This window comes from Giraffa tippelskirchi, chromosome 13 (assembly GCF_054371585.1).
Source record: "Giraffa tippelskirchi isolate mGirTip1 chromosome 13, T2T-mGirTip1v1.2.pri, whole genome shotgun sequence".
NCBI classification, from domain to species: Eukaryota; Metazoa; Chordata; class Mammalia; order Artiodactyla; family Giraffidae; genus Giraffa; species Giraffa tippelskirchi.
This window is the reverse complement of record NC_137287.1, coordinates 5,511,978-5,527,972: the sequence shown is the minus strand read 5'-3', so window position 1 is coordinate 5,527,972 and position 15,995 is coordinate 5,511,978. Positions and strand designations below refer to the sequence as shown.

Genomic DNA, 15,995 nt, shown 5'->3' with positions numbered 1-15,995 from the left:
TATTTTAAATGGATAGTCTTTCCATAAATGGTGCTGGAGCAACTCAGACATTTAGATGCAAAAAAAGAAAAAACTTCACATGTTACACAGAAACTAACACAAAATGGATTATAGACTTAGAGGTAAAACATAAAATGATTTAATGCTTAGGGACAAAATAGGAGAAAATCTGCAACGCCTAAGGCTAGGTCAGGATATTTGGAGTTGACAACAAAGGCAAAATCCATAAAAGGGAAAACTGATAAATCACTCATCAAAATTTAAAGAGCAGTATTTGCATGCTAAAGACCCTGATAAGGAGAAAAAACAAGCTATATGCTGCAAATATAAAAGAATAGTAAGAAGGAACCTTGTAGGGATGGAACAGTTCTGTACAATGATTGTTGTGGTAGCTACACAAATCTACATCTAGGACTCATTTTCATAGAGCAAAACATACAAAATGAGTAGCATGAAACTGAAGAAATCACAATAAGCTCTGTGGATATATGAATGTCAGTTTTCTGCTTTGAAATTGTATTCTAATTAATCAATGTATTGCCGTTGGAGGAATCAAGACGAAAGGTACATGACATGCAGCCTCTCTGTATTTTTCTCTTTTGACAACATCCTGTGAATTTATAACATATTTCAAAATGCATATCTAATAAGCAAACTGCAAATTAAAAAAATGGATGCCTACCTTCCGGTTTGTGAAGACAGAATAACATTCTTTCACTAGTACTGTTTTGATCATGTCTGGATCTGTGATAACCAACAGAGGATATTTACCTTCAAAAATCCTGTATAGGGAAAATAGAGCTGATTAAACTTAATGAGCCATTTTCTGCAGCTGGAGCCATACCTGGAAGTCCAGATGTTTATCTTAACATTACATAATCCATCCTTCTAAAGTCATCATTAAAAATACCGTGAAAACACTGCTAATTCTAGGTGGTAGGTATATGGGTATTTCCTACATCATTTTCCATAATTTGTATAGGTTTAATATATTTCATTATCAAGAAGGAAGTTAGGTTAGTAAATAACTGAAGAAAGCAAATTATCTGAAAATTAAAAAATAGTTAAGGGGAGACCATCTACTCAGTCATTTTTTAAAATATACCCAAAGCATGAAAATGCATATAATATTAGATGAAAACTATAGACACATCTATCATAAATACGTAACAATATTTCTGCAAATGGAAGAAGATTCGGAATGCTCTGCAAGTGACAGTGGGATTACAAAAGATTTTCTCTTTTGTCCTATTTTCTAAAATTTGCTTATTAATTTATATTTTTTAAGGAAATATTTTAAATAGTGAGATATCCTTGGTAGCATGAAGTTCAGGATAATTTGAACAAAAGGAAAAAGAGAATGAAAAAAATCAGAGAAACATGTATAATTCATCTTTTAAACATTTTCTTTTCATTACATGGGTCCCATGGGCCTCAGGCTCCATGTCGGTGACATCCGTCAGCAGCATGGCAGGCCCATGTTTGACCCACCGATCACACAAAGCTGACTCCTCAGATGGGACACGTCACTCTGTGACCTGATCTCCAGACTGTCAGGATGTCCCTTCATGGGAATTGGCCACTAAAATGAGATTTACTCTGAGTTATTCACTGTCTTCTGATATTTTGGTTTCACTGTCAATCACTTGCAATGGCTAGAACGAATTGAAAGATTTTCTGCATGTTCCCTATTCCTCCTTTAACTCCACAGAAGAATTTCAAATCGTTTTGTGATTACATATAAAAATTGCAGAGAAACACTGCACTTATTTTTGCCCATTTCCAAAAGCTGTTCTAAAACTCAGAGGGTGTAAGAGGGTGTCAAGAGCCTTTAGTGCTGAAGCAGTGACAGAAGGGATTGAGGAGGCACTTAATCTGCTCTTCCACTGGACTGACCATATTACTTGGACGATTCCCTTCTTCCCATCATGGTTTTCCAACAACACTTGGGTGGAGAAGAGACAGTGGTTTGGGGTGACCCTTTATATTCATGATGTCACTGCCACCTTAATAATTTCTCTCACTAACAGTTACAATCAGATATTTGAACCCACCTCAGATCATATCGATTCAGTGTACTGATGAGTGGGGTCAAAGTCTGTATTTATAACAAGCTCTCCCAGGTGCTCCTCATACATCCAAGCATGAGAACCATTTTCTAAAAAGAGAACTGGGATCCACCATGAAAAAGGGACTGTAGCCAGAGCTCACAAGTACTAAATGTTGGAGGGGCAGTTAGAGCTGGGCCAGTGGTGTCCCAGTGCTATGCATTCTTTCCACTCAACCAGGTTGATTTTGGGGCCACGGTAACTGACAGGTTCCCATGGTTTCTGAGGGCCTGATGAGAGAAGATGAAGAGGTCTGGACAGGTGGAGCCTCTGCCACTTGCTTTTCGCAAAGAAGCACCACAAGACACCTCTCCTTTTGCTCTCACCAAACCTCCAACAGCTCCTAAAGCCCACCTGACACGCTCTGGGTCAGATATATATACCCTACATCTCCTCAAGGTCGGAGAAAAACAGTAGATAAAACAATCAGTGAATACAATTCTACTGGAAAATCTTACCTGAATATTAAAAAACAAACAAACAAACTCCATACATGCAGAGAAAGTAAAAAGCTGAGCGGAAATGATTTCCCATTATGTTAACCTATAACCCTCATCTCTTTTTCCAAAAGGACATATTAAATCCAGAATTTAAATAAAGGATATTGGGTTTAAATTAAAAGAGAGTCATATGGGAAAGGGTCATAAGATATATTTATGAGCACATATTAGAACGTTCTGGGATAACGCATTTTGTGCAACTAAAGGTAACCCAAGCAGAGGAAAAACGGAAAAGGGGAGGAAGAGTGAGATCCTGGACAGAAGGAGATGCCAGGAGTCCCTGGGCCTCAAAGTCTGGAGAAGAGGGATGACCTGTGACCCTCCACGCCTGATTCAGACTGTGGACCTGCATACCTGTGGCCTCTAGGATCTCTGGTAGAACAAGCCTGCATTGCTTTACAGCAAATGACTTCATTCCAAGAAGCTCTGGACTGAGACTGCCCTCCACACCACCAGGGGAGGGCAGGATTATTATAATAAGTGTGTCTGATGGAAGTTTTCAGAATACTCACCCCCACATTTTCCCATACTTTTTAAAGCATTCTTCATCAAATTCACAAATACCCTACAAGGAAAAACAATATTACATTATTGATATACTGTATTGAACCCTACCTCTAATTCACAAAACTACTATTTTTCACTGGCAGTTGGAGGTAAGTTCTTATTCACAAATGTCTTAAGGGAAAGGACAGAAAATAGAGGAGATACTTGAAACTGACAATTTAAAATCACTCTTGAATTTTCTTTGAATGTTATAGATACTAAACACTTACCCTGTCAATGAATACTACTTACTCCTTGTCTTTCTGAAGGCTTTTTGCTTGTGCACGTGTTGTCTAAAATCTCTCGATCTCTAATCCCCCATGGACACGTGAGAAAACTGGAGATGAGGGAAGTAAGGGTTTCCTACACACATTTTCATCTCCTAGTTTAGCAGACTTTTCATTTATCTCATGAACTCTTTCTAGAATTTTAGCAGAACAAGGAAGTTAAAGCACCAGTAATGTCTTCTAATCTCAGCGATTTAAAGAAGTCTAAGGGTTGTGTGTTCTGTGAGAAAGTGAATGAGTGATTGAATGAATGACAAAGTGTACTCGGCTTCTAGTTTTCCAGCTCAACACAGAAAAGATGGGGTGATGCCACAAATATACAAAGAACAGTGCGTTTTAAACACCTGGCCTGAGTTTTTACTTCTATAACTTAAAAAAAGCCTGTCCTTAAGTTTCTATCATATTTAATGGTTTAACAAGTAAATGAAGGTCTCAGAAATGTGGGTTGGGGTGCATTTACTAAGGAGTTCATCTGGGAAAGGTGGAGAGGAAATTACTGCTTCTTCAGATGGGAAAATGTCCAGGAAGTTCTGAGGCAGTAAGGAGACAGTGAAGACCTTAGTTGGGAGAATCAGGATCTAAGAAACAAGCCTCATTCTGCGGGACAGGAAATCTGAGCCAGAGAGCAGCCTGCACACAGGGCTCTGCCCCTGCACATCTGAACGCAGCTCACGACCTTCAGCTGAGGGGCCGGGCCTTGGGGGAGGCATCAGAGCTGAATGAATATCAGAATTCACAGTCCATCTGCCACCTGTTACGTTCCTTTCAGTTACATTAAACTTCTAGTAATTTTGTCAAATCATATCCTTTCTAGTGATTTTTGTATATGTGATTCTGCCTTATTTAAAAAAAAACTCCACAACTTCTTTACTGGTTAAATATCTGAAGTAAATAGACAACCTTGCCTCAGTTACACTCATTCCCTGCTCAAACTCACCCACGAGGTGCCTGCTTTGAAGGCACAGAAGAAAAGCAGAAAGCGTTTGGCCCATTTTTTATATCCCAAAAGATGTCATGTATAGCAAGAGATGAGGTAGAACATGGAAAAAAACTGCAGGCATTAGCAGTTCTTGAGAGACCCAAGTATGTGCAAATTACCTGATACATTAGAACTGAAGCATCCAAGCAATTCAGGAGAAAGGAGAAAAAAAGGTACCCCGAGTTTATGCAATCAACAGGACTCACCTAACTATCCTGTACGCTGCTTAATGAGCCACGACCAGGCATCCCTTCATGCTTTTCTCCTGACAGTTAGAAGGACTGTGCCTTGCTGGGAGTCTGCACCTGGCAGACAGAAGATCCTCTTCACGAAGCTTACAAGATGGAACTGCAAGTCCTGGGCTGACTCAGCCAGAGAGCTTGGCTATCTGAGGAGGCAAACCTGAGGCTCCTGACAGCCAACAGAAGAGGCCTGGGGTAAAGAGGGCATGTGTGGGTGGGGCCTACGATGCCATTTCTGGGAAACATGAAAACTGACAACTGCCTCCTGAGGAGGAGAATTTTTACTATGGAACTCAGCTGGGATTTGCAACCATAAGCAAAAAAGGGACATCAAGCAATATGCACCTTTTGGTAGGACAGAATGTTTCCAAAAAGAGGCAGAGGTCTTGGGCCAGGAACCCCCAGCTTCTTAAACAGTCCATGTGAATAAGTTCCATATCTATAAAGTGAAACAGAAAATCCAGGTCAGGGATTGTGGAGTAAGTGCTGGAGCTGGCTACTCACTGACTCAGAACTGGAACCATCAGCCTAGAGAGGTAACATGTATGTGATAAATAATAACAGCAATTTCAAAAGCAATAATTACTTTTATTCATCTTCTTCTTTCCCTCTTCCACAGTGAGACCATAAATAGCAGCTGAAATCTTGATGGTCCCAATCCTAGAGTGGATGCTTTATAAATGTTTATAATTTTAGATCTCCTGAGAGGTTTAGGCTATATTTCCTCCAAAAAATCCGTTCATATGTATTTAGTAAGTTGACTCTTCCATGATTTAGAGATTCTCATTCTAGATACAAAGGGGAAACTTTTTTTTTCTGTATCAAACATGAGATTTTGGTTAACTGCATCTGCCCAGTGACAGAGTTACTAGAGTCTACCTTGGCACTGTTCTTATCCCTTCCCTTTCCTCTATGTTGTTTTGTTGTTTAGTCACTCAGTCATTTCCGACACTATGTGACCCTATGGACTGCAACATGCCAGGCTTCCCTGTCCTTCACTATCTCCTGGAGTTTGCTCAAACTCATGTTCATTGAGTCAGTGATGCTATCCAACCATATCATCCTCTGTGCCCTCTTCTCCTGCCCTCAATCTTTTCCAGCGTCTGGGTCTTTTCCAGTGAGTAAGCCCTTCTCATCAAGTGGCCAATGCATCAGAGCTCCCTCCATGATCTGACCTCATTTTAAGATCTGATTCTTCTTAACTCTATCCTCAAAAGCAGGCCTTAAAACAAGCACAGTATTCTCATCTGTAGAATGAAAACTGTGTTCAAGGCTTCCATTGCCATCATAGAAATTGAGCACCTTTCAGCTACACCTATGGCTCTGTTGTCAGGCAATCTGGTTGACTTGAACTACAAATAAGTTGTAGTGATTGACCCTTTTGTTCCCTGAAACTGTATAAATGAACCAATGACTAAAAGATCCATCTCCAGACCATTCCCCACCTCATGGCATCTGGTCCTCCAACCACCTGCTAAGCCCAGGGCATGAAATACATTCATTTTTCTGAAGATGCTCAAACACAAAGCCTCTACACTTCAACTATCTTAAAAACCAACCAAGCTGGTGCTCCCTATGGCAGGCCTGCCAGCAGGTTATCCTTCATGTATTATGTGTGCAAGCCAACAACTCCGGGTTCTGGATCTTTGCAAGCTTGCTCACTCTGGTGTTCCTGAGAGATGAGAGAGTGTGGGAAAAGAGGGGCTGAAGGAAGAGACTGCCATCAGTGGTTTAAACGTGAACTTGCTAGGCCCCCAAGGCTAACTCTGTAGAGACAAATTAGTAAGGTATGGTTGAAAAGCACACTGTGTGTAAATGGTTCAAAATGCCCTACAGGCACATTCTACAAAGAGATATCGGGGTTCCCAGTCTTCAGTTAACTTCCCTTGTAGAGCAAAAGACACTTTGTATGACAAAAAATGAGTGACCATAAAAAAGTTCAGAATATTAAATTAAGATCTTGTCTCTCTCTCTTTGGAAGGTAGCCGTTAAGGTAGTGCAGGTTCAAATTTCTGTACAAATCCAGCAATCTTACAATATGTGATAAGAGAAACCCAAAAAATTTCATGGAAAGACCTATGTTGGAAGTGCACCCAGAGGTACCTTGGCCAAGCGCAGTTGGCTATATCTCTCTTTCCTCCAGAGCAAGTGGTGGAGGTGTGGGCACCAACTGCCACAAAAGGGGTGGCCTGGGATATTCTCACCCCAGTTGATTCCCCTTTTGTCTTCCTTTCCTGTTTGTCTTCACAAACAGGGCAAGTCAATTTCTGCTTCTGAACCCTCAGTGTACTACATGAACTCAAAAGTGATGCAAAGCAATTGAGTAACCATGTTGGCCCACAGAAAGATCTGGTCTAGTGTCTAAAATCACATGGTTCCACCAAGGCAGCAGGTGGACTGAGTGAATTATTTGGCTTCTTTCTAGCTCTTCACTTTTTGGTTGGTGCAATAAATCATTTTGGGTGAAAAGGAAGGGGCTAAAGATAAAGCCAATCATTTTTACAGTCTACATCGTGTCAGCATAACGAGAGCATTGCCTGCAGCGGCTGATTCCTGGCTGCACTGGTACCTTCTCAGGCTACAGGGATGTTTGCCTGGTGGGACACTGGCTAGTACCAGCCCCACTGTCAGATGGACCACACACAGTGTGACTGAGATTGTGTCCTGTCCCCGGGCTTCCAGCAGATGAGATGACAACCTTACGGACCTTGTGTGGACGAGGTCCGAGGAGTATCTCTGAGAGTTCTGCTCTGAGGAATGAGGTGTATTCTCCCCTCCATCCCAGTCTCCTTCTGGATGCCTCTCACATCGTCACTGGCTCCCAGGCATGTACACTCATCTGCCCTGAACACTAAAATAGCTTGCTGGACATGTATATTTAAAAAGATATATCACAGGAATATTTTACTACACTAGATTCATATTCCAGGCATTATTCTAGATGGTGAATTTATTTACGTACCTTTCTAGGTACTGGACAACAGTTCTCTTTTATCCTTCAGGGAAAAAACACATGTTGGAAATACTCGTATTGATTTAAAAAATCAAGTACTAAATAGAATGAAATTAAACTGTACCAATTAATTTTATAATATCAGACAAAAAATATGTTGCTGCAATACCTTAAATTCCTAATATTTCTTTCAAGTAATTAAAATGAGGTTAATATTACCCACGTACATGTCATCATGATTTCCTACACTTAGTGAAAATGAAATTGACACAGAACCTAAATGTGATTTGTAGGGGTATCTCTCTAATCACTCATTGGAAATAACTCCTCTCCTAACCTAATCCCTGATAACAGAAGCTCAACACTGAAAGGATTTTTCTGCTAGATAGTTTTGATTCAACCTCCTGTGCCATACTTATACGGGGAAAAATCACTTAAAATCCAAATTGGACTCTGGGGCTTGTGCCTCTTGTAGGCTTAGCAGATTTCCTATCACAGGGAAAATAAACATGTACATTGAATCTAACCCTTTCAGAGACTGAAAGAAAAGGTGAAAGAAATGAATATAATTTCAAGATTTCTACCAAGTCTCCTCAGACCTTCAGATTTCTCCTTTGGAAACTAGATAATTTCTGCAGAGTACAGGGTGTGGGAATTGAGTCTTAGGAAGGGGTGCCCTGAGGAGGGGCACAGAAAAGGAGGAGGGCTGTGTATGAAAAAAGGGGTACTTGGTCTCAGGCTTCCCAACAAAGTCTGGGTGCACCCCATGCCTTGGGTAAATGACACCTGGAAAGAGGGTCCGGAGCAGGAACTCCTGAGTGACAAAGGGGCCGATCCTTCCTCATGTCTCTTGCAGCAGGGACAGAATCCAGAAGTCAGAGAGAATGAAACAAAAACCCAGGTTACTTCTTGCCTCCAGGATTCCCAGCCATGGGTATCAGTGAGGACTATGCTGTACATGGGCCAGTTGTTTTTAATTTGCCTTTGATAGACTCTGGTTGACTAGCCTAGGTTCATGCAAATTGGTAGTCAATCAGAGGGTCATTCACAGGAACAAATAATGTCACAAACCCTCCTAACTATGCCAACAGCAACTCAGGAGTAAAGTTAACTACTTGAACAGATGTAGGTAAGATCAATAATAACCCATTTGATGCCCATAGCACCTGATGCTTGAGCAACTTCTCCTCCATTTACTTTGAACTTTAAAAAACTAAGGGAACCCCCTTTTCTGCTTAGCACCCCAAGACCCAGGTTACAGAGGAGATGAGCCTCATGCTTACTCACAGATAGAGGAGCACCAGGCTGATAGCCAGGAGAGCCCAGGTTTCCACGGATAAGCTTGGGATTAGCTCCATGGCCACTTTCTTGGCGACTCCTTCCTCTGAGTTTCCTTTCAGCTGTCTGTGCTGCTCTCTGCCTGCCTCTGAGTGTGAAGCTTCTGTTCACATTAGGCAGAGATTCAGTGCAGTTTGGAGATTTACGTGCTGAGAAAGGAGGTGGAGATGGAGCTGCAACGAATAGAAGAGCCACCTGGGCTCCACCTGCAGGAGCCCTCTCTGCCTTGGTAGCTGGCCGAGCATCATACACATTACAGTTTGGCCTCCCTTGAGTTCATATTCTGTAGGAAATCAATAAACAACTCAATCAGTGTTATCAGTCAGCCCAAAGGTTACAGAAACTCAAATAAAGCCACTGGCTTTAATTCTCGTCTAGACTGCCCCATTTCTATGGTTGCCTGTGGTCCAAAAGGTTTGCAATCCTTCAAACAAGATGGTGGTGGTGGTTTAGTTGCTAAGTCGTGTCCCACTCTATGTGACCCCATGCACAGCAGCCCAACAGGCTCCTCTGTCCAAGGGATTTCCCATGCAAGAATACTGGAGTCAGGTGCCATCTCCTTCTCTAGGGGGTCAAACAAGATGGCTGTACCGACTGTTATTGCTACTCATACAATTTTGTTCTTCTGCCTAGGAATGCCCCTGTGTCCCTTATAGGCTCTTAATTATGCTTCAAAGTGAAGTTCCAACAGAACATCTGTGTTAGAGATTTCCCAAACAAACCTCCTTGAGCAGATATAACAACTTCCTCCTCTGGGGACTTCTGTCCCCTGCACACAATCCTACTATCTCCCACACCAGTCAGTTTCCACGTCTAGTCCCCTCAGTGAATCAAGAACTTGGGCACATGCTGGATACTAGCCACAGTCATGTCCCAGGTACCCAGCAGAGTGCTTTCGGCAGAGTGGGCATCCAGAAAGGTAGATGGAATTGAGCTGGTAGAGGTAAGGACACTGGGCACCTGCGTGCCCTCTCCCTGTGGCTCTTTGGTGACCATGCCATCTTCCTGAATTGTTGACACACCAAGAGGGCCTGGCCTTGGTCACTGTCTCTGTACTTTCAGGAGGATCCACCAGGATCCTGTTGACAAGAGGGCCCCAGAAGGAGAGGCAGGACATGGAGGAGAGGGTGATGGCTGTACCAGTGGTATCAATTCAGGCTCATTCCTGTCCCACTCTCAGAGTATCCTGCAAGTCAGATTCTAGATCAAAGAATGGTCTCCTCTCTCTGGAAAGGCTGCAATCCAAGATCAAAGGGTGTAAGGAGAGAGAAAAAAAACAGCCCGGTGGCCAAGAGGACCCCAACGTCCTTAGCCACCAGTGATGTGGCACATACAGCAACAGGACTTCAAAAAGATCACATGAGGGCACCCGATCTCTGGGGTACGTGGGGTGTCGGTGGGTCAGAGCAGATGGGTTCCCACTTGTGGACATTTAGGGCATTTGGGAGTTTCCCAGGTGGCATTAGTGGTGAAAGAAAAAAACCCACTTGCTAATGCAGGAGACCTAATATACGCAGGTTAGATCCCTGGGGTGGGAAGATCCCCTGGAGGAGGAAATGGCAACCAACTCCAGTATTCTTGCCTGGAGAATCCCATGGCAGAGGAGCCTGGAGGGCTACAGTCCACAGCATCGCAAAAGTTGGAGAATACTGTAGCGACTTAGCACGCACAGCACAGGGAATTGTTATTGGGAAACAAGGAGCTGATACAGAGGAGGCCTAGAGTAGCAGTTGGTATCACCTACTGCTGGCCTGCCCCTGTGCACTTGAGTCGCTCCAGTCATATCTGACTCTGTGACCCACGTGCTGTAGCCCGCCAGGCTCCTCTGTCCATGGGATTCTCCAGGCAAGGATACTGGAATGGGTTGCCATGCCCTCCTCCAGGGGATCTTCCCAACCCAGGGATTGAATCAGCGTTTCTTATGTCTCCTGCAATGGCAGACAAGTTCTTTCCACTAGGGCCACCTGGGAAGCTCAGGGGTAGGCCTCTCTCCACCCCTGCTGAATTCCTGATGGGAGCCGTATGAGGGCTGAGTATCGAGAATTTACGCTGGCTCATTATCAGTACTTTGAACCATGTCCTGTGCCTGTCAGGCCTGAATAACCATGGATTACATGAAAAACAAAACCTCGTAGGTTCTTAAAACTTAATAGAAACACAAGACATGTAAGCTGTGTTTGTGCACTTCCTTCTCCCTTTATCCTTTCTCACTTTCACTCCTTCTGCAGAAAGTGATACTCATCTCTTGGTAACTCTCTCCCTCACTCTGGCCTGAGAGTTCCCAGGGCTGTTCCATACTGGCCCGAGTGAGTGGAAGTCTCATTAGTAAAATGCAGCAAGTCCAAACTGTCTCCTGCACTTTTTTATTTCCTTGGGAGCTTCTCATGGAGCATGAAATTTCCACCATCAGTTTGTCATCTTTGGGTTCAGACTTCTTCCAGGAGGCCCCTGTGAAAATGCACATTCCAATGAGAATTGTATTGTCTGAACACATTTATCTGTCCATTGCTTCAGTCCAAGTGAGTTAATTCAGGTGCTGCTTTTGTGCTGGACTGTGGGCTAGAAGCCATACAGTCCTCTCCTTTGGGAGCAGCCTCCCAGTGCAGGGAGTGAGACACACAACCAAGCTCAGTATGGGGCATACGTCTGGAATCCTTGGGGCAATGGAGCCCTAGAGGGAGCCAGCAAAGGAGAGAAATGGATGGAAGCTTGACTACCAACGAAGGACAGACCTGGGAAGCTGGAGGATGATCCTCAGGGAAAGTCAGAAAGTCCAAGGAATTTTGATACATTTCTGCCCTTTTTGGTGCCTTCTCTGGATCCCTTTTGGGGTTCCCTGATGGCCCAAATGTAACAATCTGCCTGCAATGCAGGAGACCCAGGTTCGATCCCTGGGTCACGATGATCCCCTGGAGGAGGGAATGGCTACGCACTCCAGTATTCCTGCCTGGAGAATCCCATGGCCAGAGGAGCTTGGTCCTCTGGTGATCCAACTGATGCTCCATGGTGTTGCAAAGAGTGGCACATGGTTGAGCGACTAAGCACGCACAAACACTGGGTAGCTTTAAGGAGGGTCATGCTATAATCCCCCATATACAGAGAGAGAAACTGAGGCTTAGTGACTGCAAGTGGCTTCCCAACAGCTATTGATCAAAATATGTGATAAATAATATGAAGAAAGATGGCAAGTCTTCTGCTCTGAAATACCAGTATTCAACGTTTGCTGTTTCATGATGAGAGTCACCGTGTGAAATAGTCAGACCCAAGGCTGAAGCATACTGGTCAAAATTCTGGCTTCTATCTCCATGTCTACCCCTGCCCAGGGGCTCCCCCATGGGTCTGCAGAACCCAGGACTTCATGTCACCTCAGCAGGAACAAGGGCAGGTGCTTGTCATGAGAACCCACCTGTCTATATTCCCCACTGAGAGGAACACAAAATACATCCCCCATGAAGAGATTACAGTGTCATCTGATAACTACTGACAACTTAATTCACTCAGCTAAACCCACAGCCTTTCTTATTCTTCTTGGAAACAAAATCCTTGTGGAAACTACATACTTTCACCTTCCTCCAAAACATATGCCAATATGATGGTTTTCTCACTAAGCCTTACACGCCGTCACCTTCCCAATTCACCTCAGGGCCTGGTCCAGCTGGTTGGAATCTATCCCAGTGGCAACCGTCTAGTCATGTTCTGGGAAAAACGTGTAGCCAGTGCCACGTCCTAGCAAAGGCAAATGGCCTTGCTCTGCAAGGGGAAATAACAGAAGGCATGAAGTTTGTGCCCTTCGTTCCACAGCCAGACACACCTGACTTGAAAAGTCTCACATATGAAGACCGTGAAGGAAGACGTGTGTGCCTGAAGAGCACCCCACACCTCACGTCTCTCATCTGGTCATTTGTGTACCAATGGCCTCGGCATGGTCAAAGCTCTGTTCCAAGTGTTTCATGTGCAGATATGACTAAGATCCAGGTATTATTCAGGGGGAAGATAGAGAGAAATAGACAGTTACAGTACTGCCAAGGTAAACTAATTACACATGTTTTAGAAACACGGTGTCCTCATCAACGATACATGGCTTATCTTTTCAGACCTTAGCAATCAGTCAGAGGTGGAAATCAAAGAACACTCATGGAATTGGGCATTAGGCTCAGATATCAGGAGAGGTGAGCAGGGTGTCAGGGACTCAGCGATGCAAGAGGCCCCATTAGTCTGCTATTCCTGTCCTTTCAGAGGCGAATCCTCTTCTGGGAAGCCCGTCCTGACTCCCACTGGCTGAGAGAATTGCTCAGAGAATGGAAGGCCGTGTTGCCCTAGATTGATATATGCATTAGTTTCCAATTTCACAGATCACGGGTCTATAACCAGAGCTCGGCCCCAACATAGAGACAAGGTGAGGGCCACTAGCAAGCCAGTCAGTAGGGGCTGGGGTGAGGTAGGGGGATGTTCTTTCTGACCCACACATATCCCACCACGAAGAGACACACACACGTGCCCTTAAGCAGAAGCACTTCCATGGACTTCACAGCAAAGGGATGAGAAGGACCTCATAGCTGCTCACTTTCTACTCCATTCCTGAGTTTCTCTTTCTTGATAAATGAATCACTAACATCTGTACTGCACAGTACACCTTAGAAAGTGACAGATGCTTGCTGGTGTGGCTTACCTGAGAATCTCTGACTCAAGCTCTCTCCTGCTGTCAGGCTGGGCTGCCTCTCATCCAAAGTCTCATCTGGGGAAAGACTTACTTTCAGGTCCTCCAGGTGGTCTGGCAGGGTTCAGATGCTCACAAGCTCAAGGATTTGTTCCCTCACTGGCTACGGCCCAGAAGCCCCTCAGATCTCTGCCACCGGGGTCTCTCCACAGAGCAGCTCACAACATGGCAGTTGCTTCCTCCAGAGTGAGGGAGTGAGAGGGGGCACCCATTTAATATTCTACTCATTAGAATCAAGTCACTTATCCCAGCCTCACCAGTGGGAGGGGGTTAAATGGGGCATAAGTGTTAGGAGGCAGAGCCTTTGGCGACCAACTGAGAGGATGCGATCGCAGAGGTGAAGCTAAGATTCTGAGCTGTCACATAAAATCAACCCAATCATGCCCAGCTCACTCTATGAGGACAGTATGAACTTGATCCAAATAGGACAAAAATGGGACAAGAAAGCCTGCATTTCAGTTTCACTCATGCGCTTCAACACAAAAATCCTGGGCAAAATAAAGCCAGTCAAATCCAGCCACAATGATACACCATGACCAAGTTGGCTTTTACCCTGGAACTCAAGGGTGGTTAACAGAGAATTAATATAAGTATTAGTTATCAGGTTAATTGATTAGAAGATGAAAGTATTATCATCCCAATAGCTTCAGAAAATGCATTTGTTAATATTCAATATATCATTTATGGTAGAAGAAGAATGCAAACTACTAATAGCAAGGAATTTCCTAAATGTGATAAAAGTATCTACCAAAATTACCGAACAAAACATCATTCATAGTATAAAAGCATTATCTGCTTATGCTATTTTACCACATGCACATACAGCCTTTTCAAAATTTGTAACACCCTTTAAGTACATAAAATCCCATAAATTAATTTTATGCTGGAAACAAAAAGAATGTCATTACTTGTTTTTGTCAGAAACCCAGCTTGTGGATCCCAGGTGAACAACTGAAAACATCACTTAATAAATTAAATATTTTTGACCATTTGGGGCTGTTTGAACTGACCAACATGGGTTCATTCAGTGGGTTCATTCAACTGAGATCAACTAGGTTCAAATGCTGAGTTCTTCACCTTTAGTTACAACATAAGCTCCTGTGATAATCAGATGGAAAAAATAAACCAAACCCCCAGAAAATAAACAAATACTCATTAGTGCATGCAGTTCCAAGAGATTTCTAAGTAATGTCACCATGTGCCTGCCAAGTCAAGTGACTTTTTCCAGGGGCCCAGCCAGGCCAATTCCAACCTACACCTGTACTCCAACACAAGATGCCCTATTCTGATTGGACACACAGTTATCTGCATGGTCATTTGCCTTGTGTATCAGTCTGAACTGGTCTTCGCCGTGTCCGGAGCTATGACGCACCATGGGGACAAAGTGTGAACAAGACTGTCACAAAGGGCACTTACCTAAGTAGGGTGCTCCATGCACACAGACACCTCCAAAGGCATCAGGAGGATGGGAAAGGCAGAGATGAGTGGGATCCAGAGCATCTGTAGGGATGAGTGGGCTTTCCAGAGGAGGTGACACTGCTTGCAGTACCAGGGACAGAGCAGAATTTGCCTAAGGAGAGAAGAGAGGGCATTCAAGCTGTGAGAATGGTCCATCTTATCATTATCATTGCTGAATATGTTTTATTTCTTGGTTGCAAAACACAGTGTCTAAATCAACCAAATTTTATTACTGTTAATAATGAAGTCATCAGATCACAGGCCAAATTAGGAATCCTGTAATTCTAGGACCAAGATTCCACCCTGGACAGCTCAGCAGGGAGCTGAAGGCTGTGCAGGATGTCTGAGAAAAAAAGCCACAGGGCTTTGTGGTATTACAGTGACCTGTCTTGAATTCGTTAGGGTACAGTCCTGAGATTAAAAACATTTACTGAGGTGACACTGACCTGGCATAACATCAACCATTCAGGGCCGTTTCAGCACATTCACAGTGTCGGGCCACCACCTCCCCTAGTTCCAGCACACTCCCCTTCCACCAGAGCGCACTCCTGACCCAATAAGCAGCTCCTCCCCACTCCCTCCTCTCCCAGCCTCTGGCCACCACTCCTGTACGTTCTGTCTTCATGGATTTGCTCTTGCAAATGTTTCATATAAACGGAATCATGTAATGTGTGGTCTCTTGTGTCCGAATTCTTTCATTTACATGTTTTTAAAGTTAATCTCTCTTGTCCATGTGTTAGTATTTCACATCTTTGATAACTGAAGAAGCAACTGTTCTATGGTTACATTACGATCTGTTTATTCATTCATCCACTGGTTTGCCTTGTTTCTCAGTTCAGTTCAGTTCAGTCGCTCAGTCGTGTCCGA

General features: G+C 43.7%; 3 protein-coding genes across 13 annotated transcripts in view; 1 reads left to right on the top strand and 2 right to left on the bottom strand.

Annotated features, from left to right (window-relative positions):
- The window catches only part of LOC145531928 (cytochrome P450 3A24-like), a 39,127-nt gene extending 27,726 nt beyond the window's left edge, over window positions 1-11,401 (bottom strand). For 2 of the 11 annotated variants that reach the window (XM_081555883.1, XM_081555886.1), the window contains exons 1-4: window positions 4,627-4,977; window positions 3,407-3,575; window positions 3,121-3,173; window positions 683-782 (exon numbers count right to left, since the gene is read on the bottom strand). In XM_081555883.1, coding sequence (XP_081412009.1) covers window positions 683-782; window positions 3,121-3,128 — 108 coding nt within the window. In that variant the 5' untranslated portion in view covers window positions 3,129-3,173; window positions 3,407-3,575; window positions 4,627-4,977. Of the gene's footprint in view, window positions 1-682; window positions 783-3,120; window positions 3,174-3,399; window positions 3,576-4,626; window positions 4,978-5,007; window positions 5,102-8,902; window positions 9,237-11,164 lie in introns of those variants that run through there. The other 9 variants (XM_081555892.1, XM_081555889.1, XM_081555887.1 and 6 more) reach the window with 9 other exon arrangements.
- ZNF3 (zinc finger protein 3) overlaps window positions 1-15,995 on the top strand; it is a 490,877-nt gene that overhangs the window by 298,077 nt on the left and 176,805 nt on the right. The window lies entirely within an intron of this gene.
- Window positions 11,126-15,995, bottom strand: part of LOC145531923 (cytochrome P450 3A24-like) — a 104,574-nt gene continuing 99,704 nt past the window's right edge. Inside the window, exons 14-15 of the mRNA XM_081555861.1 lie at window positions 15,087-15,240; window positions 11,126-11,401 (exon numbers count right to left, since the gene is read on the bottom strand). Coding sequence (XP_081411987.1) covers window positions 11,151-11,401; window positions 15,087-15,240 — 405 coding nt within the window. The 3' untranslated portion in view covers window positions 11,126-11,150. The remainder of the gene's footprint in view (window positions 11,402-15,086; window positions 15,241-15,995) is intronic.